General features: G+C 34.8%; 1 protein-coding gene and 1 long non-coding RNA gene across 2 annotated transcripts; both read right to left on the bottom strand.

Moving 5' to 3' along the window:
- Positions 1-875: 875 nt before the first annotated feature.
- LOC121409433 (scavenger receptor cysteine-rich domain superfamily protein-like) lies at positions 876-20,364 on the bottom strand. Its single transcript, XM_041601367.1, has 11 exons — positions 20,182-20,364; positions 19,620-19,788; positions 18,222-18,388; positions 8,678-8,846; positions 6,980-7,146; positions 6,458-6,641; positions 5,587-5,750; positions 3,917-4,091; positions 2,682-2,815; positions 1,807-1,987; positions 876-1,177 (listed from the first exon to the last, which is right to left on the bottom strand). Exons 1-11 carry the CDS (start codon positions 20,362-20,364, stop codon positions 876-878), a joined length of 1,995 nt encoding a protein of 664 aa, XP_041457301.1.
- Positions 20,365-21,854: 1,490 nt separating this feature from the next.
- Positions 21,855-24,291, bottom strand: LOC121409380. The gene is made up of 3 exons (XR_005969142.1): positions 24,139-24,291; positions 23,054-23,223; positions 21,855-21,992 (listed from the first exon to the last, which is right to left on the bottom strand). It is a non-coding gene; the product is annotated as an uncharacterized LOC121409380 (long non-coding RNA).
- Positions 24,292-27,481: the final 3,190 nt, after the last annotated feature.

Here is a 27,481-nt window from a genome sequence, read left to right as displayed (position 1 = left end):
TCAATACATTCAAGGAAATGTATGGATCATAAATAATAATTTTAAAACCCCTGAGTTTGTAATTCCATATTATAAACAACTATAAACAGCAGTCCTATAACCTGTGGAAGAAAAATAGGAGAAATACAATGCTCAAATCTATAAGAAATAATTTAGTCAGCACTTGGAGGGATTCTACATGATTTAAAAATGTAGATCTCAAACATGCAACTGTAAAATAATTTGTCAAATTTTTTCAAGTGAATCGGGGGAGGGGGGTTTGTTATTTTTTTTAGTGACTGGATGAGGCATGTAAATCATGGAGAGCAGGCATTGGTTATATAGGGACATCACATGCCTGATAATTTTATTCTTTCTGTATGTTGGATATGAGGCATGTGCACCATGGGAAGGGGCGGGCGGGGGTAAATTGCCAAGTCACCTACTGCCAACCCATCCACTCAACACATGGTCTACCTTCATTTAGTCTAATGCCATTTTGTCCATCAACATTTTGACTATTAAACAACTTTTGGTCCAATAATCATTCATTCTAATCATCACTTCGTCTAATCCCCAGTTCGTTTATGACGATTTCGTCTCATAACCAGTTGTTCTAATATCCATTTTATTTTCGTTCATTTTGTCCAATCAATACTTGGTCCAATTAGACCAAATGGTATATGGACTAAATGCCTATTGGACCGACTGGATATTTGACAAAATGGCAATTAGACCATGTGGATAATGGACGAACTGATAGTAGACAATTCTGTTATTGGACTAGTTAGCATTAGACCAATTAAAAATAAACCGAGTAGAGGAATAAAGTGCTTCACTGACTATCATCATGGGCGGGGCATGATTACCCAAGTTGGGGGGGGGGTGGTTTGGGGTTAGTGACTGGGTGGGGGCACATACACAACTGGTGGAGGTTTGGGGGCTTGACCTGGGGGCAGTGCAATATCCTCCATAGGAGGCAATGTGCTGTATTGAAGGCTGGGTAGCTCTGTAGGAACGGTGTTGGTCATCACAGGAGGGAGAGACTGAGGAATCTCTACCATAGCATGTACTGCTCCAACAGGCACAGTAGCTGCTGTTTTCTTGCAGCAACACCAGTAACCAATACATGATATCGAGCAAATGGCTAGGACTACTACAACAACTGCTACCACTATGATGATCGTGAACATTCTCTCTGTTAAAAAAAAAAGAAACAAAATCTGAATTTATATCAAATCCTGATAGCAAGCTGAAATGCCATAAAAATACTTGGTAATAATCTGACCTAATGCAAAATGATATACATGTATAAAACAGCTAGATCCACTTACTCTCAAGGTATGGTGACATTTCAAAAACTTAAACTTGGATTAAGATTAAGATTTCAATGTTGATACCCCCAAAATGGTCAAAGTTCATTGACCCTCATGATCGTTTACATTGGTCATGTGACCTGAAGTTCATGCAAAATGACCAGTGATACTTGATTACTCTTATGTCCAAGTTTCATGGGTCCATATACATGTAAATACTAAATTATGACATTTCAAATGTCATGAATGGAAAGGAGACAGCAAAAGAACTTGAGGCACGGCTTTGGAAAAATATATTCATTGTCAAATAATCTGACAATTAACCAGATAAAAAACTGGATTTGTCATAAGTTTCACATATTTGATTTCAATATAAAGTGGTACTACAGAAATAAGATTATTGTACAAGACTTCTCAGCTTTCTATGACCTCTATTTTCTAATCATGTATTGTATTGAATTGTATGATTCGGAGTCAGGTTTTTTCGTGTGGCTGGATTACATGGACTAACCTGGATCATCGGAGTCACAGTTGACACCAACATCAGAGTTATAGCACTGTCCACCGTATGCAGGGAATAGATAGCAGTCATTTAGGGTTGACTCCCAACCGTTACAGATGGGATAGCCTTTTATCTGACCGTTGGGTGAGGATCCATAGTATCCACCATACACAGCAGTGTATACTCCATCCTAAAAACACACATAAAAGTCAATCTCAATGATAATGATGATGATACTGGTATCTGAGTGCTTAGCAGATTATTATTACCCCAGTCCACAGATTAAATCAATCACACACAACATATGTACATCCTCTATTCTCTGGGGAGTATTTTGGCTACTCCCAAATGAGACAGTCTTTCATGAAAGAAATTATCAAACATTTTATCCGACAAGTCCCAGGTTATCCGACAGCTACTATAGTAAAGTGCCTTTCAGCCAATCAGAATCAATGACAGATGTCAGATATCAGGCAAAAAGGTTGATGAAACACTCCCCTGGACAACCTGCAATGACTTTCACATTCTAAAGGGAACCCATTTACCACCTGGTTGGAGCATGGCAAAGTGTGGATTGTGACTACTAGTACTACTTCTACATCTACTACTGATGGTGGTGACGATCAAGGAAGATAAACAGCAGAGCTACCTAGAAACCGGAACACTGAAGTGACAGACTTTGCATGAAACTGCATGCTCCATCATTATTACACATGACAGCTCATCTTTGATCATTTACGCATTAGGCAGGATTAAATACCAATCACATGCACATGTGCAACAATTCATGAGGATCTACTTTGTCATCTTCAAAGAGAATAATCAATGGCAAAAAAAAAAATGACCATAAAATATACTATTCCTATCTCACATAATAAACTTACTGTGTATCCAAGCTGTGTGCAAACTACTTCAGCTTCATTATCAGACCAATAATCAGAGCATATGGAAGCCCATCGTCCAAGGATGAACACCTCCACTCGACCTTCATGAGGTACCTCTCCATCAGATAGTCGAACTAAAATTACACATTAGAAACAATAGATTGCCTTGTGATTCATATGAAAATGTTGACATAGAAGGAAGGTGTTTGTTGATCACATAATTAAGCAATTATCCCATCTGTATGAATAGAACAGATATGACAATATAATACGTAGATTGAAAAGGTTTATATATCACTTCATTGAAAATTTATTAGATTTGTGACTGCTAATTGCAAAGACTTGCCTAAAGTCAGCCAAATCATTACTGAGGTGAAGGTACTTGATTTGATGAAGATTTTTTTTTTTTTTTTTTTTTTGGGGGGGGGAGGGGGCTCCAAGAAGCAGAGGTCAACATATGAGTAATTTGTTCTTGCAATCCTAGCTCTTGATATTCAAGTTTAGTGACTACTGGGAACCTACCTAGGCTCACTTAGTTGATTTTAATCAAGCACACTTGTAAAAGATATTCATTCTAATTGCATACTAAGCAAGAAATTATCAAATGTTTATATGAAATGATAACCTTATATGCCTATTTTTCCATTGTATGATTTCAACCTTACATTGTGTGGAATGCATCAATGGTACTGAATGAAATATGACTGGGGTTTCAGACATGCACTGTATGTACAAGGGGCTAATACAATGGAATGTTTTAGCCAATGTATACTGATGCTATATGGCTAGCCGATTTCCTAACCCAATTTCTTAATTTGAAGAATTGCATTTTATCAGCAAAAGTGAAACACAAATTATTCTTCAGAAATTGAATTCTTGATATTCGTCTAGTTAAAACATGTGATTCTTGAGAAATGGGGAGAAAATATACCAACAATACACATACATCTGCAAACACAAGCTAAAACGTCCAACGTTATCATTATGGTAACTTTGCCATACATTGGTAACTTGCATTGAATCCTTGGTTTTGATTGGGTGTTGATCAGCATTACAAAGGTAGTTGGATGGCAAAGTTACCATAATGGTAACATTTATGCAAAGGGGCCAAGGTGTGACAGACCCTTTTGCACCTACAAATTATAATCATCATCGCATTTAATCATAAGCTTTATACATGTATAAACAACAGAATAAATGTAGACAAAAAAAGGTAAACATAATTGTAAACATACTCTCAAGTTCTTCCTGCATGTTAATTTCATCAGAGGCCATAGTACATTCTGTATAAGCCAATGATTGGCAGTGTGAAATATCGAGGAAGGATGAATAGCAGTCTGTCAAGAGGAATTCCCAACCATTACAATCAACATCACTCAACACTACTTCACGAGAGAGGGAGTCACTCCGCTTTATTGTGAAACAAAATGAAGAAGAATGGGAGAAAGAAAGAAATGGATATCATAACATTAACATGAGATCATCAATATCAACTTTAATGTCAACATTAGATTTTTTTCATTATGAAAATGTTTTCTTTCTCTCTCCATGCAAACATGACAGGTGTAGTTGTGAGCAGTTTTGAGGGCAATATCATTTATTTTTGTTTGATCTTTTCTTCCAGTTGGCCCCATTGCATATTTTCAATTTATTATATTCGGTAGGGGAAATGCATGGCAGATATCTTTCAAAAGGAGAGTTCATTGTTAACCCTAATTTCCTTTTGCTAATGAATATTAAATATTATCTGGATGAGATATTTTGTGAAATTTGTGAAAACACTGAAGTATGATAAACAAGTGGAATGCCTCTGGCCGTCTCACCTGCATCACGCGATTCAACATAGCAGCATTGCTGACTTTGAAAACTACTATAACTCGCACAAGATGTTCAGTGATACTTGGTTACTCTTATTTCCATGTTTTAATGAACTAGACCAATACACTTACAGAGATAGGATGGTAATTCAACAAATACCACCAATGTGGCCAAAATTCATTAACCTAGCTCACATGACCTTTGACATTGATCACGTGACCTGAAACTTGCACAGGATATTTAGTGAGACTTGATTACTCTTATGTCCAAGTTTCAAAAGTCAGATCAATAAACTTGCAAAGTTATGATAGTAATTCAACAGATACCCCCATTATGGCCAAAGTTCTTTGACCTTTGACCTTGGTCATGTGACCTAAAATGCGCACAGGATACTTTTGATTGTAATTCAACAGATACCCCCAAATCGGCCAAAGTTCATTGACCCTAAATGACCTTTGACCTTGGTCATGTGACGTGAAACTCATGCAGGATGTTTGGTGATACATGATTGAGCTTAATGAACTAGGTCCATATATTTTCTAAGTTATAATGACATTTCAAAAACTTAACCTCAGGTTAAGATTTTGATGTTGATTCCCTCAATATGGTCTAAGTTCATTGACCCTAAATGACCTTGGTCATGTGACATGAAACTCTAATAGGATGTTCAGTAATATTTGATTAACCTTATGGTCAAGTTTCATGAACTAGGTCCATATACTTTCTAGGTTATAATGTCATTTCAAAAACTTAACCTCAGGTTAAGATTTGATGTTGACGCCGCCGCCGCCGGAAAAGCGGCGCCTATAGTCTCACTCTGCTATGCAGGTGAGACAAAAAACAGATAAAAATTGTATTCACATGAGTAAAATATAAAACATTGATTGAAAAGAAAACAATTTCTAGGCTTAAGAAAAATTGAGAACATCCATTGACATTTTTTGTTCACTCATACAGTAGATTCAACAAATATTTTCATCAGGGGAAAAAAATTTTGGGGATATGAAAGAGACCTTAGCAGATAATCCATATCTAGAATATATAGGACAATGACTTAAAATATCAATAAGGTAGCATGATATCCTACCTGGATTGATGAGGCATCAAGAACTCCACGATACCCTAGATTGATGCAAACTACTCTTGCATTATCATAAGACCAGGATTCACCACAAACCAATCCCCAAGAATCATCAAAGAATACCTCTACATGACCAACGTCAGGGCCGTCAACCAACCTGGATTTACCATCTGTGAATTATACACATACAAATGAATTACAATACTGAAGGTGATTGAAATTATACTGTTTGTATATCTAATGCAATGTAAAGTTGGAGCTATAGAAACATCATTAAAGGCACAGACCATTTGTTTTTATCTTTAGCTGGCCAATAAAAAATGTAGTCATTTTTAAATGTCTGGATAGCTAACAGATGCTACATGGAGAAGGTTACAAGCAATTACAAAGATGATACAGGAAGATATGCAAGGCTTTAGAAATAAATTCCTGTACAAACTTTTTAAATAAAAATGGCACGGTAAACTATTCTCAGGAAGATGGTTGCATGCAGTCTAGAAAATTATACGTATAATTCTATGGTTTGATGGTACAGCTACACTTCCTCAAAACTAAATCTATATAGGTTTCAGGATATAATGAAAATGAATTTAAATTCAGATTAGGTAGATAAATTTAGCTTATGTCTGGCTACATACAGGGGTGTGAGTGGTCACAAATAAAAAGATCTGAAAAAAACTGAAGAGTGTTGAAAAAGTCTGAAATAGAAAGAGCTCCCATACTTTTTGTACAGAGGAAAGCCAAAAATAAGCTGAAATTAAAATGAAAGCTATAACAAAAAAATCTGAAATCAGATAAAAATCTGAACTCTCAACTCTTAACCCCTGTAAATATTTATTTGCAAATTAGATTGTATAGGAAGTCCATGTTGGCTTACCATAAGGTACATCCTGATACTGATGGGTACAGACTACACCTGCAGCAAGGCCGTCATCAGAATTACATTCTACTTCATCTTCCTCCCAGGAATGTTCTAAATCACAGGATGTGATGTACCCTTCAAATTCATCACATTGTAGGGAATGCATATGAAAGGCGATTCCATCATCTGTATCAGGCACCTGTAAATGAATAATATCTCTTTGTATATAACAAAGTGCTAATGCCTATTCATAAGTCCATTTTATTAATCAATGGTATACAAGAGCATGTACACTTATCGTTCTTTAATATTCCACTTTGTTTATATTTACATGATTGTGTTATGTCGCCCTCTACTGCAGGGCTATGCAAAATATAAGCCAGCTTTTCAGTATTTATGTTTTATATTCTAAACCTGTTCAATTATTTTTTATTGTAAGTGAATTATCTATCATTATAAATCATATTATATCAAAGTTGAAAATGGAAAAAAACAATAGAATATATGAAAATAATTCATAACTCAATCTCAGCTTACAGCACTAGTAGACTCAATGGCACCATAATATCCCAGCTGAAAACATGCCATATTTGCCAGGGACCATATCCAGTCATCCGGACAGATTTTACCCCACACTCCACGGTAAAAGACGGCTATGGCACCACTGTTGGCACCTCCATCAGAAATGAATTGAACAGCGCCATCTAACAGAGATTTCGGAAACAGATATTAAGTACTCTAAGCTGAAATATTTATATATAAAAAAATATAGTTAAATTCACTGAGCAAAACGCTAAAAATTTCATCAAATCTGATAACAAAAGTTAAGCAATATATGTGAAAATAATTATACGCATGCCGTCATTAATATTCATTAGGTGGGCTGATGATGAAATGTCACCACTTTGCCTTTTTTATGTTATATGAAATCATAATAATTTCATGTTTTCATACATATGAGTATGGTCAGTCCCCCTTATAACAAAATAATTTGCAGCAATAATTACCTTACACATTACAAAATGAAATAGAAAGTAATCAAAGAATAAGCTTACTCATTGCATATTTATAAAGATGCGCATTGAGCTGTTTCACTGAAATAATGCAAAACTTTTTTTTACATCATGTTTGATTTTGACGAAATTTGTAGTGCTTTGTCTGATCTTAATTCATCTACACGTATTCAATTGTATATAATGTTAGCATGGAATACCCCTTCAAAGGTGATCTAAAAGACTTCCAAGCTATAGAAGGAACAAATGAGGTATAAAAGTAGAATTGAACAAGGCAAAAGCAATTTTGTGTCTCACCCACTTATGAAAAAACCCAGAAATATCGTGATTTGCGAGGGCACGCAACAGAATTGTATCGAAACTTCATTGTGAAAGGACTGGGATGGAATAACACTTGTTTAAAGAGCCTTGCACGTAAACTTTAACGTTGACCTGAAAATGACCCTTTGAACTTGTCATGTACTGTCCTCTGCAGCATGACATGCAAGTGCCTCAAGTCCATATATCATCCAAGCTTGGTTGAAAAGTGACTAACGGTTGCAGAGTTAGGTGTCATAAGAGAGTCTTGCATGTAAACTTTAACGTTGACCTAAAAATGACCTTTGACCTTACCATGTAACCTCCGACTGCAGCATAACATGCAGGTCCCCCAAGTCCATCTACCATCCAAGTTTGGTTGAAAAGTGACTTACGGTTGTGGAGTTATGTGTCATTAGATTTGTGACGGACGGACGACATTTGAATCCCTAAGTCTCGCCTTCACCTCTGGTGGGCAAGACAAAAATAGTGAAATAAATAGAAAAAGATAGGAGTGATGATAGGGGTATATAAGGAAAAAGAATAAAAATGTGCACAGAGAAAAGGACTATGTAAATGAGTAAGATTGAAATTAAACTCATGTTTACCAAATAGAAGGTAAGAATAGTAATGGAAAGGCAGTGGGAGGGTGACATTTATCAAATGGAAATATGCTTTTATTACAAACCATGTTTATTATTTATGAGTCAAGTTGAATACATTTAGATGATAGCAAACTATTTCAATCATGATAACTATTCAAGGTGCATACTTTTGATTTTTAATAGATACTGCCACAGAAACATTGCAAAATGATTATAGCTTTAAATGATCAATGATATATGAAAAAATTTCCAAATTATAAATCTAGAAATATAATTATACACTTAAGAGAATTTTTTAATGTAATAAAAATCTATCTTACTCTCATGGATAAGAGATTGTGAAAGAGCACAGTGAGCACCACCGATGTATTGACAATGTGAGGTTAATTCCCGTCCAATACTTGGTATATAACATTCTTGTAGTCTGTATTCTCCTCCTTCACAATCTAACCCTGACCAAATGAATTCAGTCTCATCGTCATAGCTTATCTAGAAATGAGAAGGGGGGGAGAGAAACATATTAAATAGAAATCCATCATCTGCTTGAATTCATTCAAATCATATTATATATCTAAACCATATTATATTCATGCATTTAAATAAATTCATTTAATTCTGGTGCCAGGTGCAAATGGAAGAGGGATAAAATGAGTACTACTAGAACTATCATTAAAGGTGATACCCCTGCCCTATGCCGTAACCATGACAACAGTTTCCAACACTTGGAAAAACATGTCTTGCCCATCTTTACCCCAAGACCTATGTGTGAGCAAAATATTATGAGAATTGTTTAAAAACTAATCAAGTAGTTTAAACCGATAGATTTTTTTTACCTAATTTGGGGCTCATAATATGTTGTTACCATGGTAATATGTGTCTCACACACCTTTACCTCGAACCCAATGTGTGAGTCAAATTTCATGAGAATTGGTTGAAAATTATGTGTATGTAATCTTCTCAACTCACTTAACACAAAATCATCACTTATTTCATCAAAAATGAATTTAGTAGGCAGTGATTGAAAATATCTACCAACATCACCATGACTACTATGTGAGTCATGCTTACTTACTCCAATGGAAATGAAATGTTTGTTAAGTTCTTTCACAATAACAGATTTCTCATTTTGAATAATTCCATTTATCTTCAAACCGTGAATATCGTTTACTTTTTTTTTTCATTTGTTTTAACTGATTTCAAAAGTTTGCGAGGGTTTCTCTTGTTTTCTTTTACACCAGTTACAAAATATTTCTTTTTCAGCATAGTTTGAAAGTTATTGAAGTGATTTCGTATCCCTCTATAATATTTCCAATCTTGTAACTGTCTACTTTTGTCAGCTTTGCGTTTCAGTCTATCTCTTAATTGAGTGAGGGCGACATACTCTCTTGTCACCCACTTTGGTTTATAGCCCCGGACTCTGTGTGTTACGAGTGGAGCGTGTTTGTCACAAACTTCACTGAATTTTTGATCTCCAAATAGACCACGCCTCCGAAATATCATCTTCGATGAGACAGCTCGACCAATCAGTCTCACCTAATTCTCGCAGGAATACCTCATCAAAATTCTTAAACGACCTATATGTAACCATCTTGGGTTGTACAGTGGGTTTATACAATTTACGAACAATGTATGCATGCAAGATTGTGATCACTCAGACCAAGAGAAACAACATCACTTTGTTTTACATCTTGAGGGAAATTTGTTGAAATTATATCAATCAACGTGCTTGTAGTTTCAGTAATCCTAGTACAAGATTTTATCATTTGTTTCATACAATTTTGTCTACAAATTCCATTTATGAACCTTGATTCACTTGTTGAATTTCATATTAAAATTAAAATCTCCCAGTATGATTTCTTCACGATTCAATTCACAAACTTTCATTACGGATTCTTCTATTTTATTTTGATAATGGACATTTGAACTGGGTGGTCGGTAAAATGTTCCTACCATTATTGGTTTAGTGTTGTTTAGCTTAACTTCAATCCAAAGGGATTCCAATTGATTATCTTCTAAATCATTTCTACGATTATACATGATGTTATCTGAGATAAAGACACATACTCCTCCTCCTCTTCTGTTTCGAGCATTTCTTTCAAATTTATAACCATCAATATTAACTTCAAAATCAAGTACGATTTCATCTAAGTAAGTTTAAGATAATGTGAAAAGATCAATCGTGTCATGCTTAAGATAATCTTTTAGAGATTCAATCTTCAAAAGTAACCTACAAATATTTAGGTGCGCTATATTAAGTCCTCTTTGTTTACTAGAAAAATTATCAAACTCATGTTCACTGTCTGAACTTTTCTCTTCAATTAATTCAAATGTATCTTGTTTATCAATACCAACGTGTGTTCCAATTTTCATGAAATTGGTTTGAAACTGAGGAAGAAGTTTGAACTGTAAGATTTGTGACTTATTTTTGCCAAAATATACCATTACCATGGCAAAACAATTTCCAACAAGCAAAAAGTGTGTCTTCCACATTTCCACCCCAACACCAATGTGTTCCAACTTTAATGAAAATCGGTCCAAAACTGAGGAAGTATTTCAATGCGCAACATATATATATGTTTTTTGTTCAAAAATTTACTTACCTGCCCCTCCCCCAAAACTTAGAAAATGCTATAGCTCAAAGACAAATAGATAAGTTCAGTGTATAATCATACTGTTAATTCATCATTAAATTGACTTGTGAAAGTAATCACTCAGGAAATAAAAGTGCATAGTAAGAGAAGAAATTACATTAAGCTAAATTGTACTTTCACTTAGCTGTAAGCTCTGTAGTGAGCATATCCTGTAATATACACCAACGGTGGTTTCATTACTCCCATAACAAGTTTGAACAGGGATACATGTGGAGTTTCCTTTCTGGCAAATCAAATTTTTGAGGCATTGTAAGCACTTGTATCTGATTAAAAAATGGAGCAATCTTCAAATAAAGCAGAAAGGCTTCCCAAAGGATACTACAGCAGCATGCTGATCATCACAATTCTAATAAGTATTGGATTTTGTTGTGCTATTTTGAAAGTATTACCACTTCATCCTGAAACAGGATGGGATGATGAAGACCGAAACGTCACCAATGCAGTAATGCGATTGTTTCTCAGTTGCATCTACTTTTATCTCATTGTTTGTTTGGTGTGGACAATAAAAAAAAGAGAAACGTTACATCGCCATCAACAGATTTTCTGGCCTTTGAGATGTCGGCACTGTGCTAGGATTGGTGGTTTGGTGTCCAAGTGTAGTCAAAGTCGAGCTGATGGTACAAAAACAACAAGAAGGGACATGACCCGTAGACGGTCACTCCCTTTGCTTCCTTCAATTAATAATAAATCTTTAGATTCAATTGAGCCAGTGGCGCCTAGAATTGAACACATTAGACAAACTTCTGATAATATATGCCTCTCAAATGACAATTCTGAAACATTGAAACAGGAATTTTGTCCTATAAATTCAGAGACTAAACAGGTTCAAAATACTCATTTGCTGAAGTCATCTGCATTTTATAGGAGACCTCACAAATCACTTGTGATACTCTATAACTTCTTTGGAACTATCGCACTACTTAATGTTCCATTAGAAACAATTGGCATCTTCATTTGCCTTGTAGATAATAATGGATCAGCGACACAGCTAACAGTAAACTTCAATCTAGTCTGCGAAGGAGTGTTTTATCTCATGGTGACTATCGGTTTAGCATGCAATCTTGCCTTCTTTAATATGTTCTATGATGCAGTCTTCCTTCAAACCAGTATCTTTCCAACATTCATTGGGGTATACTTTGCTTCAGGTCTAGGTCTGCTGGCTTTAAAATTAGTGTTCCCTTTGGGAGTTGTTGCTCAGCCTTCTCATGATCCTCTTTTAGTTTCCTGCAGTGAACTACCAATAAAATTAGTGTCAGTATTAAGAATCCATGAAATAAGGGCTACACCCCTTTACACGGAGATTGGTCTAATAAGTGTAGGTATCCTCTGGAACATATGGGCGTCTATACTACCACAATCAGCCCTGAAGGACATTGGCAATGAAGAAGCAGCCTTTGAACATTTCAAAAAACCATGCACAGTATCCATCGTCATCACACACATCAAGAATCCTAGAAAAATCGTAAGGAAAGTCGTAACTATGTGGCGGAAGCGCTTCGGTGTCTGTCACGTAATTCTTGCATCACTCCTTGCAGTCTCGATTTTCTTCTCATTTGATCACTTTGTCGTCTCCAGAAAGAGCTTTAACTTGTCTAAAATAACAAGGACCTACATACTATGGTGTTGTAACATGATATGTTTCCTTCCATTCATCGCTCTGTACCGTCATCAACTATTTCTTAGTGGTGATTCAAAAACTTTCAAGCTTAAGGATAATGTTTCATTTCAATATGGTCTTACTGGAAGCCAAGATGTCATACTCCTGATTGGGACTGGAGGAATGTTCCTGATCAATATATTTCGAATTGTTTCTGCTGCTGGAATCTTATACAACCACGATTCTCTTTCCACGGACGTACTAGCCCTTGCGTGCTTTGGCCTTATCTATTACATTTCGCAGATGTACATAGTCACGTCAATAACTTCATTCCTGCTCATCTTCCAACGCAAACAAATAATCAGCAAAGCCGAGATGAAATTTGTACGAATCTGCTTGATGTACACTGTATGTTTGAATGCAACAGATTGGTTGGCATCGGTAATTGACATTAGTGACTGGAAAGAATTGACATTATACTATGGTCCTGTAATGGGGTTAAAGATTGGACGATTCTTACAACCTGTAATATGGCTCTATTTCCTGCATGTAACTATACTGGCATATGAGACTGAAAAAGATATTCGTGAATCCAGGAAGGGATGTGATACTCATAGAGAATTGAGTATTCCATAAGTTGGACACCCTATTGAGTGGGAATGCTCAAACAGAAACTTTAGGGTCACTGCAGTTTGCGTGTATGTCTTACAAAGAAAATTAATGTCTGGGTGAAAGACAGCTTGTTTTATCAATAGACAGGTTTTCAATAATAGATCATTTTGTTTGTTAATAATGAATTGTATCCAAAATGCTACCAATAACATTTTCCCTCATTACGCCACTGTATCTGAATGGTGGGAATATATTACTGATCAATCACAAATACTTTTCATATGCCTGACTCATTGGCAACTGAAAAAGAAATTTGCATTAACAGATAAAGTAATTGTGTGATACAGGGTTCCTGTAACATTTAATGAAAAAAAAAACAGTAAATTGTAAGTTTTTAACTATAAGCTTTATAAGCATAAGGCCTGATTGGTTTAATTAGATCAAATTGCCTTATCAATTTTGCATTTTCTATTACTAAATACAACATGAAACTTGCCCCTGATAAGTATTTGCAAAATATACATCCAGAATTATTTTCATAATCAGTTCCAACTACATCTTGGTGGGTAAAGTTTATGAAGTATTGCAGACAAACTTTCACATTCGACCAAAAAATGACATTTGGCCTAAAGGGAAGAATTATTTAAGTTACCACATAAGGGAATCAACCAATTAGAATGCCATTCTTTTAATTAATGTATACCTGGGCAGTGAACAAGGAATTGAAAGTAGTTTGTTTATATGAAACTGATATCTGCAGAGTCTAAATAGATGAAAGTACATATACTTGTTTTCTGATTGATGTGGGGGCAACATATCATAATTTGAACATCATACTGCAATTAGTAGCAGGAAAGTGTGCATCACTTCACCAACTTGTTCTTAAAGCCATTAATTTTCATCACCAAAAAACATGGAGGAATTACAAGCTCGTTTTATTCCAAAGACATATTATAATGGCATGATTTTACTTTGTTTTCTTTCTTGTGCTGGAGTGAGTTGTGTTGTTTTCTATGCTCTCCCTCCAATTTTTCAGGATGGCAAGAGCAATGAACCAGGATATATCACATTCGTGGTCATCAATTTGGTTCTTAGCAGCGTTATTCTCATATTCTCTGTCTATGTTGGATGGCTGATTAAGAACAAAGCTAAATTTCATCGCAACCAAGAAGTATTTTGGCCAACACAATGTCGACACTGTGCTCATGTCATCGGCCTACAACATGCTGGTAGTTCATCTCCTGCACTAAAACACAATAAAAGAGAGCAGTTCCAGCAGAAATCTATACCAAGACGATGGTCACTCCCTGACAATCTTAATAGCTTTAAAGGATCTATGACCAAGTACCATATGGATAACTCAACCATAATGTCATCTGAACTGTTTATGAAGCAGAGCAATTCTCCTTCAAACCAGAGGATCCAATTTATCTACAAAAAACCTCATAAGTCTCTCTTACTTCTTTTTTATATTTTTGGAAGTTTAGCACTCATTGAAGCACCTCTAGAATTAGTTGGCAATTCTTTATGTTTTACAGATTCTGGAAGATCAGTATTATCAAATGTTGCCTTGGTAGCTAAAACTATTAACATTGTAGCCCAAGGAACTGCATTTCTGTTTAGCATGCTTTTCTTTAATACCTACTACGATGCTGTCATAATTGCCAAGGCGAAATTTTCAATAGGTATGAGCATATTCTTTGCTCTTAGTATTACCAACGCAGCCCTGAGAATAGGACATCCAATTACTGAAAGAATACTACCGGTTTATGACCCCTTAAAAGATTCTTGCGACCTGAACACAACAATACAACAACTTGTCATTGATCAAGAAGAAGCGACACTAACAATGCGCACAGAGGTATCTATAATTGCTGTGGGTATATTATCGCATATTTGGAGATCTATGATTCCACAGTGTTTCTTGGAAACACCAAATGTTATTCCAGAATTTGATTACTTTGAGGCAATCAACAAAAGACCACTCAGCCAAAGACTGCTACAGACCTTAAAGAATGGTTACTTGAAAATAAAACTGAGCTTTTGGAGAACAATGGACAATGATCAATACTTGTTACAAGAACCCTCCAGGAGAGGCCGTAATTCTCCTTCTCTTCGTCTTTTCTATATCTTGACAATTGTTTTAAGCACCATGTATGTTTCCTTATATTTGTATACATTTAAAAGTAACACAATAGAGTACAAAAGCACTAAGAGTTACATAGAATTGGCACTCAGGATGTCTTTTTACCTCCCATTCATAGGTCTTTATCACTTTCAGATTTTTCTTGCTGGCAATTCTAAAACGCTTCTTCTCCGAGATCAAATTTTAGGTAACCTCATACAGAATCATGATATTGTTTTGATGTTAAGTGCTGGAGGGATATTTATGCGCAATGTTTTCCGTTTGGTGGCAGCTATAGGGATATTAATGCGCCCATTCACCATATATCCTGACGAGACTGCACTTGCATCATACTCAATTCTCTACTCTGCATACCAAGTTTACTGCATTTGGACAATGACATCTTTCCTTCTAACAGTTCAACGCAGACGTCTCACAAGCGATGCTCAAGTGAAATGGGTGTCAATATGCCTCATGTTTACCATGAGTATAAATGGCACAAACTGGCTAGTAGATTTATTTCATGAAAGCTCATGGTTTGAATTTAAAACATACTATGGTTTGATAGGGACAGTAATTGGGGGATCAATAGAACCTTTGCATTCACTGTTCAGTCTGCATGCAGTAATGATAGCATATGGAACTTATCAAGTCATCAGAAAGGATACCTAACAAGGAATTAATGAAAGAGGTGGAGGAAAAAGAAGTAATAATAATAACAATAATGATAACAATGGCATGATGTGCAAATATTGAGTTGCTCACATTTCTAAAAACATGTATTATCGAAAGTCAAATTATTACACAGTATGTAAGTTTTTTGTACTAAGAATTATTAACTAAATCATAAGCTGTGTGATATAGAAAAGCCATTTTAAGTTGATTGATATGCTGAGTAGTAAACGATATAAGGCATTGTGTGGACTTTAAATATGTTAATGGGTTGACAAGACCATGCATTTATCTGAAATGTGTTGTTTTTCTGAATAGATATTAATCTAGTGACATCCCAAACAAATCTCCAATCTCTGTGCTGAAACCTTAAATCACAGGATCATGTATAAAGAAGAACTTTTCCATAGAATACAGTGTTAAAGTAAGAAAAGGCATAAAAATGATACCTAACATGGATCAGTGTTGGAATAACTAAACTTGATTCTATCCATAAACTCCAGAAAAAAAGCACTCCGCATTTCACCAATTATCTATACCTGACACCATCACGTCCATTATTTTTTAGAATAAAATAGACAGTCTACAATATTCATGAATTCAAGATGGCTACACTTATGCATGCAGTTAAATATAGATATGCTCCTATTGATATTATCAATCTTTTTTCAATATAACTATGAATTACACCGATACAATACTCACTCTGCTAATAACTTTTGTTACCCTAAAGCAGCTTCAACCCTAATTCTGAATTGTTTTGAATTTACTGGACCAAGAATCTGGAATAATCTCAATGTATACCTTTATTTTAATTTAATCTTTTTCTTCGTTTAAATGCAAACTCAAAAAGATCATTATTAGTACCTATGCCCAATTCAAACTCACTTCATATACATGTATTATTTTTGTTAATGAGTGAACCATGATGATTGATGTTTGGATGTGCTTTTGTGTGTGATGATGACAATGTTTCTGGGAGGATGTGTCTGTGTGTAAATGTGCATATTTTGCTTTTCACCCTCTTCATCTGAAGTGTACATATATCAATTACTGTATTTTAAGGATGCTTATTTTCATGTGTAATCTACTTGTTGCCCTCCTTTTCTTGTAATGATATTTCTATAAACGACTGTACAATTTGATGACGTTCTAATCATCATCAAGAATAAATTGAATTTGAATCGAATTGAATTAAAAAACAATCATTCCACATGGAGTATAACAGGATATGAATAAAAAAATAATACCCTCTTTAAAAGCATGGACTGTGTTGTACATAACATTTATTACTTTATCAGAAAGGTTAAGTCCCTTGTCTATGTAACCAAAAATGACAAAATATTGTAAGAGGTGTACAAGTGAAATTATTGTATCTTGTTCAGGTATGTATATGTATATTAATACAATTGCTTTTTGAAAAAAACAACTTTAATGATACCTGCATGTAGAAGGGCAAAATAGTACTTATAAACACTAACGACAATAAAGCTCAACTTAGGCACTGCATGGAAGTCTGGAAATTCAGGTGTGTTTTTTTAAAGCTTATACTTTGGTTTTTAATGAAATCTGTGTTTTATAATAATTAATATAGGTAGCAAACGTGTCTTGATCTGCTTTGGTCTACCTGTTGCATATGAAATTTTAGGGTTAAAAATCAGAGAAAAGATTTGAACAACCGAGGTTATACCCTTTGTAGATTCTTTAAGTCCAGTTAATTTTTTTTTTATTTATTTGAGAAATTAAGGCAAGTAAAAAATCAGATAAGATCAATAATTTTGCTTGGTTCCTTTCATCAACATTTTTCATTTGACAAGTAGTCAGATCTCTTAAGTACTGGTATCTATGATTTGATTGGCTGAGAAGCAAACATGTATGTTATCATGGTAACTGGTGGATAATTACTTGCCAGTGCTTTCATTAAAAATTTTCAGAGGCTTGGAGGAGGGAGGGAGGGAAGCTAAATAGAGTGGCAGAAGGAGACAGGGAGAGAGAGAGAGACAGAGAAGCATACAGAGACATAGAGAGGTAGAACAGATGAAAAGATCAATAAGTTACTATATATTTTACAGTAGTTTGAGGTTTTATTACTTAATTTCTTAATTGAATAGGATATCAATGTAGCAAAATACTAGTATTGAAGTCTGAACTCTGAACAAAGAAACTTAGGATGACTATATATGATAGAAAAACCGAAGTATTCTCACCGCTGTATATGCAGAAATAGCTCCTAGATACCCCAATTGACGACAGGCCACTGTAGCTTCTTCCCAGCCCCATTCATCCCCACAAACAGGTCTCCAAAAACCTTCATTAAACATCTCAATTTGACCGTCTTTAGATGAGGTACCATTGGTCATCCTTAAGTCCCCATCTGAAAGAGAATTATAAGTATGCAAAACAAATATGGATTGATGTTTATAATCTAAATTTGTTACTATAAAAATATAATGAAATGAATAAATAATTTGAATTTATTCATGATTCAATAACTTTGTCCACTTAGTGTATACAAAACAAAAAATTGAGACATAATGAATTCATCAAAACATAAACATATTTTACACACATCCGTTTTTTCAATTTCATTCTATTGCAAAATAAATTGTTCTTTTTCTTTTCACATCGTATTTAAAGTAATTTGCACTTAATTAACATGCTTTCAATGAAAGCATCAACCTGGGGCTAACTAAACCAGCAAGCAATTAAACCAATATAAAGAGAATGGACCCAATATAAATGTAATAAATCAAATGGCATTCACCAAATATCATTGCGTATTGCAAATAAACATTTTGTAAACTAGAAGTGTTGTTAAACCTTTTTTGGTCAAGGATTAACAACTAGCATCTATCATCATTTTCAACAATACTCTGTTACACTTAATCAATTAATCAGTTTACAATTGTCCTTTATTGTCATCTCAATGTTGTCTCAATTGTGATAAATGCTCTGTTAAAACAATTTTGCTCAATGATTACGCTCTTATGATGATGTTTTATAATCCTTCAAGTGTGTCCTCCTATTCCTCGTTGAATTCAAGTTGTAAATGTCTTGCTAACTGTTGTTTCATTACCTAAAATAGCAACTCATCCACCTTTTCCTGGTTAAATCTAATGTAATGTGTTTTATTGTTAGCAATTCAAACTTATAACTCTTACTTTCTGTGAGACATTAAGCTTCCCATTAACCTCTATCAAATTGCCACTTATTCAGTTTCTCAACATTTATAGCATCTAAAGTGAAACTTATATAGCAGTGGTTTCCCATTACAAAGTTAATCTCACAGTTTAATTTCAAAATAAATTGCATGTATGCAACAAAACTAAATTTGTGCAAAATTCTTTTCTTCAAATAGAAATTCTCACAAGTTTCTGTATTTCCTTGAAAATTTAATTCGGATTCGTTTCTTTTAAATGTATGGATAAAAATAGAGCTATGAACTTTAAACAAAATGACTTTAAGCCAAGAGAGTTCACAATGACATAACTCTTTTCTTGGTATATAAATTTTTACAGCACAATTCAAACTTCATAATAAGACATTATACACCATGTCTAATGGAAGATTCAATCAATAGAAGATGAATTAAATGCATATCAAACCTTGTAAGAGGTCTTCATAGGAGTCTGCACATGTAACAGATGCTACCTTGTTTGATGTGCATGTAGGACTATCCCAGTCAGCTGAACAGTAATACAAGTGATATTCTGACCCATCACATGCAATGTCATGCCCAGTGAAAACCATTGGATGAAAATCACTGAATGCATCCTGTGGATCAAACATGGAAGCAATGAATGATAACCCTAAACCTAACAGAAAACTCTGTTGAAACCCTAAACCTAACCGTACAAATTAAGCCTGGAGTAACTGTCGCACTTCAAATGTCATGTCACTGTCTGATTGCAGGGCTGTCATGTGATTTCTCTGGATGTCATGTGACAATCAGCTGTCAAGGATCTATGAATGTGTTTTATAAAATTTTCTATTTAATGAATCAGTAAGGTGCCAAAACACTTTCCCTTTCATGGATTCTATCCCATCTGAGAAGCATGTATCTAAGCAGGTGTTTTATTTTTCATGAATGTAAACATGTAGCAAAAGTAGAAAATTTCTACCTCTGTGTAAAAGGGGCATCCCGGATGCTTGGGAATTCCAACTTACTTGATCTAGGTGATACGATGTTCCAAAGTAGCCCGCTTGCCTGCATGCCACCTGTGCAGTTCTCCAATCCCAGTTATCGCTGCATACTGATTTCCATTGGCCGTCATGGAATACAGACACTCGACTGCTTTGATAGGTGGCATTGCCAATCAACTCCACACTGAATTCTGAAAGGAAAATCATCATTATCATTTATTTGATCTGATAGGATTGAATACCACAATGAATTTGCATATAAAAATAATAATAATAATAATATATCACTTATATAGCATATAATAAACAGAAAGTATCTCTATGCACTTTACAATAAAGGAAACAAGAATATACATCATAAAATAAACAAAGAAATATACCTTAAAGAAAAAAAAACAAGTTGGACTGAAGTCAAAAGCTATAATAAAATGTATGAGCAGTAATTTACATTTAAGAATTACTTACAATGAAAATGTGAGAACTTTTAACAAGTAAATTAGGTACCGGTAAGTCAATTCAAGTGGAAGATTGATAATGAATAGAGGAAAAACAGAGAAAGAGAGAGCAAGGGAAAGAAAAGTATAACAAATATATGGCGAAGAAATGCATTTATTAGTTGCTTTATAACTATTTACAAATTAAAAATCTGATGCTGACCGTGTAATCGTTTATCACTATTAGAGTTAGTTATTAATTAGGTAGTTTGCTGCTAACAAATTCAAATGATGACTGCATTGACATCAGAGTGAGATGTTATCTTATTACATAATACAAGTTCATGGTGTTTCAAACTTAGATGTTAACCTAGTACTAGTATATTGTTATCAGAGTAAGATGTTAACATACTAATAGTTCTTTGCTATCAAGGTTAGATGTACTGGTATATTGCTATCAGGGTTATATGTTAACCTAGTACTGGTATGTTGCCATTAGAGTTAGATGATAACTTAGTACTCGTACATTGCAATCAGAGTTAGATATTGACCTAGTATTGGTATATTGCTATCAGAGTTAGATGTTAACCCAGTAATAGTACATTGCTATCAGAGTTAGACGATAACATATTACTAGTATATTACTATTCGGGTTAGATGTTAACCTAGTACTGGTATATTACTAACAAAGTTAGATGATAACCTAGTACTAGTACATAGCTATCAGAGTTAGATGATAACTTAGTACTAACACATTGCTATCAGAGTTAGATGTTAACCAAGTAATAGTACATTGCTATCAAGGTTAGATGTTAAACTAGTATTAGTTCATTGCTATGTACTGGTATATTGCTATCAGGGTAAGATGTTGACCCAGTCATAGTACATTGCTATCAGGGTAATATGTTGACCCAGTCATAGTATATTGATATCAGGGTAAGATGTTGACCCAGTCATAGTACATTGCTATCAGGGTAAGATGTTGACCCAGTCATAGTACATTGCTATCAGGGTAATATGTTGACCCAGTCATAGTACATTGCTATCAGGGTAAGATGTTGACCCAGTCATAGTACATTGCTATCAGGGTAATATGTTGACCCAGTCATAGTATATTGCTATCAGGGTAAGATGTTGACCCAGTCATAGTACATTGCTATCAGGGTAAGATGTTGACCCAGTCATAGTACATTGCTATCAGGGTAAGATGTTGACCTATTTTACAAGAAAACACTCACCATCGTAATAATCCTGTTCACAGATGACACCACTATCATTTTGATGAGTGCAGTCAGATAGGATGGTTCCATGGGCTATAGGGCACTCATCAAGCGTTAGTTCTGTACCAAGGCAGTTGTATCCAACAGCCACCACACGGTATGTATTCATGCCAAAGAAAGCCTGTGGAGATCATAGCAGGTTAGTTAAGTTATGAATGACTTAAGAAACAACTTGTGGTTAGGCCTGGGAGTAAATCTTGGACAATCAATGCATTTGATCAGTTTACCAACATTCAGCAACCAAATACTACTTTTTACCCTAATGTTTGCCAGATCTTGAGTACTGATTTGAGACATATGACTATCTAAAGTAAAAATGCAAGATAACAAATGAAATCTGAGGTTAAATTTAATGAATTCCAAACATTGTAACCATTTCTAGTCATGACAATGACAGCCGTGTTGGTGACAGAGCATCATTCAGCAGCGTTGACTGCATGTCAATAAGCACATGATGACCGAATCATCTTTCTTATTATGTGTGACCACTGATAGGTCATGAAATTAGGTCTTTTTGTAATTTCTGCTAATCCAATAATATGGAATAGCAAAATGGTATTCGTCTCAGGCCCACTGGTGACTCTTTCTTGCGGTTAATGACACACACCAGATTTTCATAGATATATTTTTCATGTGATATAGTTCCTACTAAAGGGTCATCAATCGTTCATAACTTACAAACAGCTTTATGAAACACCCACCAGGGTCTAGTTTCATAAAAACTTTTTCTAGTAACAAACCTCAATTTCTATAACAAATCAGCCAATCAGATTAAAGGATTTTAGAAGTTTTTAACTGTTATTGCAGATTTATTATTATAACAAGTTTTATGAAACAGGCCCCAGGAGAAAGTAGTCACTGTGACATGAAAGTACTGATTGGAAATTTTGATTAATATCCTATTCCCTGAGAAAATAAACCAACATGATATTAATATCAATCACATTGAATCTTTATTTTTAACTGTGGTTTATATTCATAATAAATGAAATGCCTATGGGAGTATCAGGGCCTAATGGAAGACTACTAATATATTTTGAATGGGCTATAACCTGATAAAAGATGTAAATAAACAAACAATTATAAATAAAAAAACAAATAAATATATAAACATGTTATCAAATATTAATTTTTTATGAAAAAGATTGTTAAATATATATAGATGGTCAGCCACTAACTTACCCCTTTCTTTGCAAAGGTGGCTCGTTTGTATCCTACTTGTCTGCAAACTACATGTGCATCTTCAATGTCCCAGGATACATCGCATATAGACCCCCAGCGTTCTCCTGTAAACATCTCTACTCTACCTGCATAGGGTACGTTTCCACTGACAAGGCGTACAGCACCACTAACTGATCATACACAAAGAAAAATGGAGATTAGGGAAGTGTTTCATGAGAAGTTTTGTCAATGATTTTCAACGACTAATTTGCTCTAAGCCTATCATTTGGAAGGATCTACAGTAGCTTACATGTCAGTGAAAATCATATCACGGACAAAGGTTTGATCAAGTGCTCCCCTAACTTGTTTAAAATGTTGTAAAAAAAGGCAAGTACTTAAGCTGATTTCTACCAAAAACAAAGTCGCATAAAACGCATTAACAATTGAGACACCAGAAATCAGTCATTTGGTGCTGAAGAAATCGTGTTCATGAGTTAAGACGGAGCACTGGTATGGATGGATAGACAAGCAGCTACAAAATTTATGCTTCTCCCAGCCTTTGGGAGACTGCATAACAACCAGGTTGGGAGAGACAAGATTAAGCACTGATAACACTGTTCTGAATAGATATGATAAAGAAATGGGGAGATTGTAGAGTGGGTTTACTTTCAAAATCTTACATACTAATCATAACTACTTAGAGAAATGCACATAAAAATATAAACATTGAAACGAGTAAGATATTCACCGTTTGTTTTAATATTTGAATATTGTATTAAGAGATATAACAAATTTGATTGATATTCACAAAATTTGCTAAGACATTCGTGAAGAATATGCATATTTAAATAATCAAATCTGCCTACATTGAAAATTAAACAAGATATCATTAATTTCAAAATTCAATCTTGGACTTTTATGTATAAAGTTCACAAAGACTCTTTGAAAAAATGTAAAAGTAACTTTGTGAAAGTGGTTGAGATCTAATTAGGCTGCAAAATAGCTCAGTCGAGAAACAAAATTTTATATAAAATTGAAAATTAGGCAAGACAAACATTATAAACAGTAAAAAGATCAGAAGATTGAAAAAGTACAAAAGAGCATACCAAATTTAGTTTCATCACATACGACACCCACATCATCATCGTGTGTGCAGCCACCAGTGTTATCAAAGGTTGAACTGTATGTGCAGTCTCTCAAAGTTGCTGAGTGTTGATAACAATATAAGTCCCCTGCTAGATCACCCGAACCAGGACCAAATGAATGCTGAAACATCAACATATATGGTCTCATGAAATCACTATAGAAATGACATGATAATCAGTTGATATATTGCGGTCAAGGTATGCATTGTACGTATCTATAAAGCGCTTATGGTTTTGCTATTACCCCGGTAATGAGATTCAATCAGCCATTCTCACACACAATGTATGCACATCCTCCACTCCCTGGGAAGCATTCCAGCCAGTCACAATTGAGGCACACATAATACTGACAAGCTACAATGACTTCCAAATCCTACTGGCTTCCCATTTAGCACCTGGGTAGAGAGTGGCAAAGTATGGATTGAAACATTGTGAAAGGATGCTATGCCATGGTAGTGGGATTCGAACACAGGACTCTCTGATTACAAGGCTAGAGTCAGAACCACTACACCATGGCTCTTCCACAATACTGAATTTAAATGAAAGAACCAAGCATAAATGGCAGTTATAAACTAGAGGAAAATCTACTGTAAATGTTAAGGGGCCAGAGGTGATTCAAAAATAAATGTTAAGAAATAATTTGATAACTGGAATGTGGGATAGCAAACGAGTTAGTTATTAAACATTTATGTGCAGTCTGTAGGTGCCAACTTTCATGAGCACTAGTCATAAACCAGTATTTTGATCTGCAATTGGTTTTCCTAGATTTTGGGCCATAATATGCAGTTACCATGGCAACATAATACTCTTGCAAAAAAAAGGCTCTTACATCTTTACCTCGAGACCAATGTGTAAGCAAAATTTTGTGAGAATGGGTTGAAAACTGATGATGCATTTTGAACCACAGGATTTTTACCCAATTTTAGCCACACGATACTTTGATGCCAAGGCAACACAATTTTTTAAATCAAGGCCAAGTAATTATAGTTTTAATAAGCAAAGTTAGACTGTATATTTACCCTGGATAGTGCCACGTTCTTATATCCCAGCTCATTACACAAGACCTTGGCTTCATAATCACCCCAGTATCCACATACAGTCCACCATCTGTTATCATGGAATATCTCCACACGGCCACTGTACTCATCATCACCATCTACTAATCTTGATTCCCCATCTGCAAAATGTCACAACGTTATCAAAATGAATGGGGAAAAATGGTAAAAGGTTAATAAGAAGAAAAATAATGGCATAATTTTGAAATAAAAGAAACCTGACTATTAATACATAAATGGATAATAATAATTATACTTGCTTATATAGCGCTTAATACTTACTTTGTCAGAAGTCTCTAAGCACTCTACAGTATATGCAGCATAATTACACTGGCTTTAGCAGTGCAGCTTTGAAGCGCACTGCGTTTCAAGGAATAAATTCCTGCCAGGTACCCATTTACCTCACCAGGGTTGAGTGCAGCACATTGTGGATCAATTTCTTGCTAAAGGAATTTTTTTTAATTAATATTTTCTATCCTTTCTTTCTTCATATTTATCTCTTACTTTCTTTAACTCTTAACTTCTTCAAAGCATCTAGAAGTATTTTTTTCTCAAAAAAGTTTATGTATTAACAGTCGCTTTAGGGCCCATGTAACCAAAACAAATACATTCAATTGTTAAAAGTCTTTTTCCATCATATTATTCCATTATATGTAATATTATTCCTTGAATACATTCATTTCCACATACAAAGAAAAATAGTTCTGTGAAAAAATAGAATGACATGACATAGACATGAACAAATAGAATGGACTGTAAGAGCCACACATTGTAGCTTGAATTAATACCTACCCTAATGGGGAATTTAATTAATCAGCTTCAACTTTATCTTTTACTTTCTTTTACCCTTTCTCATTTATTCAATTTCTTTCTGCATTGTATACATTTCTTGAAATAAGATTAGGTCCCTGTTAGATAAAATACAACATAATTGTTACATTGTTACATAAAATTGCTAGTTCAATCGAAGATAACCTTAAGTCTGGCAAACCATGTGCAAAAAGTTTTGCACATGGTTTTGCACCAAAAAAAAAAAAATCAATTTTTAGTATCAAGTGTGTCTTTATGTTGCATCATCCCCCTATACTAACCTGGGAGGGCACATACAACCCCTGCATCATTGGAATGAGTGCAGTATGTATGGTCATCATAAGCACAGCTAAGAAATGAATCCTCATTGCCTGTACACTCCACCATAGTTGCAAACACATCCCCTGTACCTCCACCAAAAGAGCTCTGATATGGGAAATGTGGAAATTATTGAATGTCAGGCTATAACTCTGTTCATATGACACTATGCATAGGCCTTGAACCTCAAATGAGTTGAGTGTAGCCACTTCAGGGGTGTGAAAGCTCAGAAATAAAAAGATCTGAAAAAAGCTGAAGTGTTGAAAAAGCGTGAAATAGAAAGAGCTCTGATACTATTTGTACAGAGGAAAGCAAAAAATGAGCTGAAAATCAAAATTTTAAAAATCTGAAATCAGCTAAAAATCTGATCTCTCACACCCCTGTTATTTGGTCTTTGGTGTAACTCTCACTTAGGCAAGATTTCACTTAGACTATTGAAAGTAATACCAATTTTATAACTTCTTGATCTAATGATCAATTCAGTCATCCTGACATTTCCTAGTTTAACCAAATCAGATCAAGCAAGTATATACATATCCGTTAAAAAAGTAATGAGAACATATTTAGAAGAATACCAATAATACTTGAATATAGCATAACCATATTCAATGATCTAAATAGACAAATTATCTTTATGTCTAGAAAAATCTCAACAACTCCAATCAACAAACATTTCAAATTGCCACAGTGTATACATGTACCCAAGGCTGACATACAAGAAAATAGAGGGCACTATGATATCAAATAGTTAGCAAGAAGGAAATAATTTCTTTGTTTTGAACTTCTTCTTGTTTGCATCATGTAAAATGGTGTGCCCACTCCCTGCCCTGATAAACCACTGATATAAACATACATCCTGTGTAACTTCGACGACTCCTTCATATCCCATCTGTCTGCATACCACTTCACCATCATCCTCGTCCCATCCTGAGTCACAGATTGTCATCCACCCTCTATCGTCCATCCATATCTCGACACGTCCTTCATTAGCAGTGCTTCCATCTACCAATCGTATGTCCCCATCTGTGTCATATTGAGAAAGTACCTCAAACTTATTTACCCATTGCCCAGTTGCATAAAAACTAATTCTTATGGTAAGGGATCTACGACCAATCCAATTC

This window comes from Lytechinus variegatus, chromosome 2, assembly GCF_018143015.1.
Source record: "Lytechinus variegatus isolate NC3 chromosome 2, Lvar_3.0, whole genome shotgun sequence".
Taxonomy (NCBI): Eukaryota; Metazoa; Echinodermata; class Echinoidea; order Temnopleuroida; family Toxopneustidae; genus Lytechinus; species Lytechinus variegatus.
The sequence above is the reverse complement of the archived record's forward strand: the minus strand, read 5'-3'. Positions and strand labels throughout refer to the sequence as shown.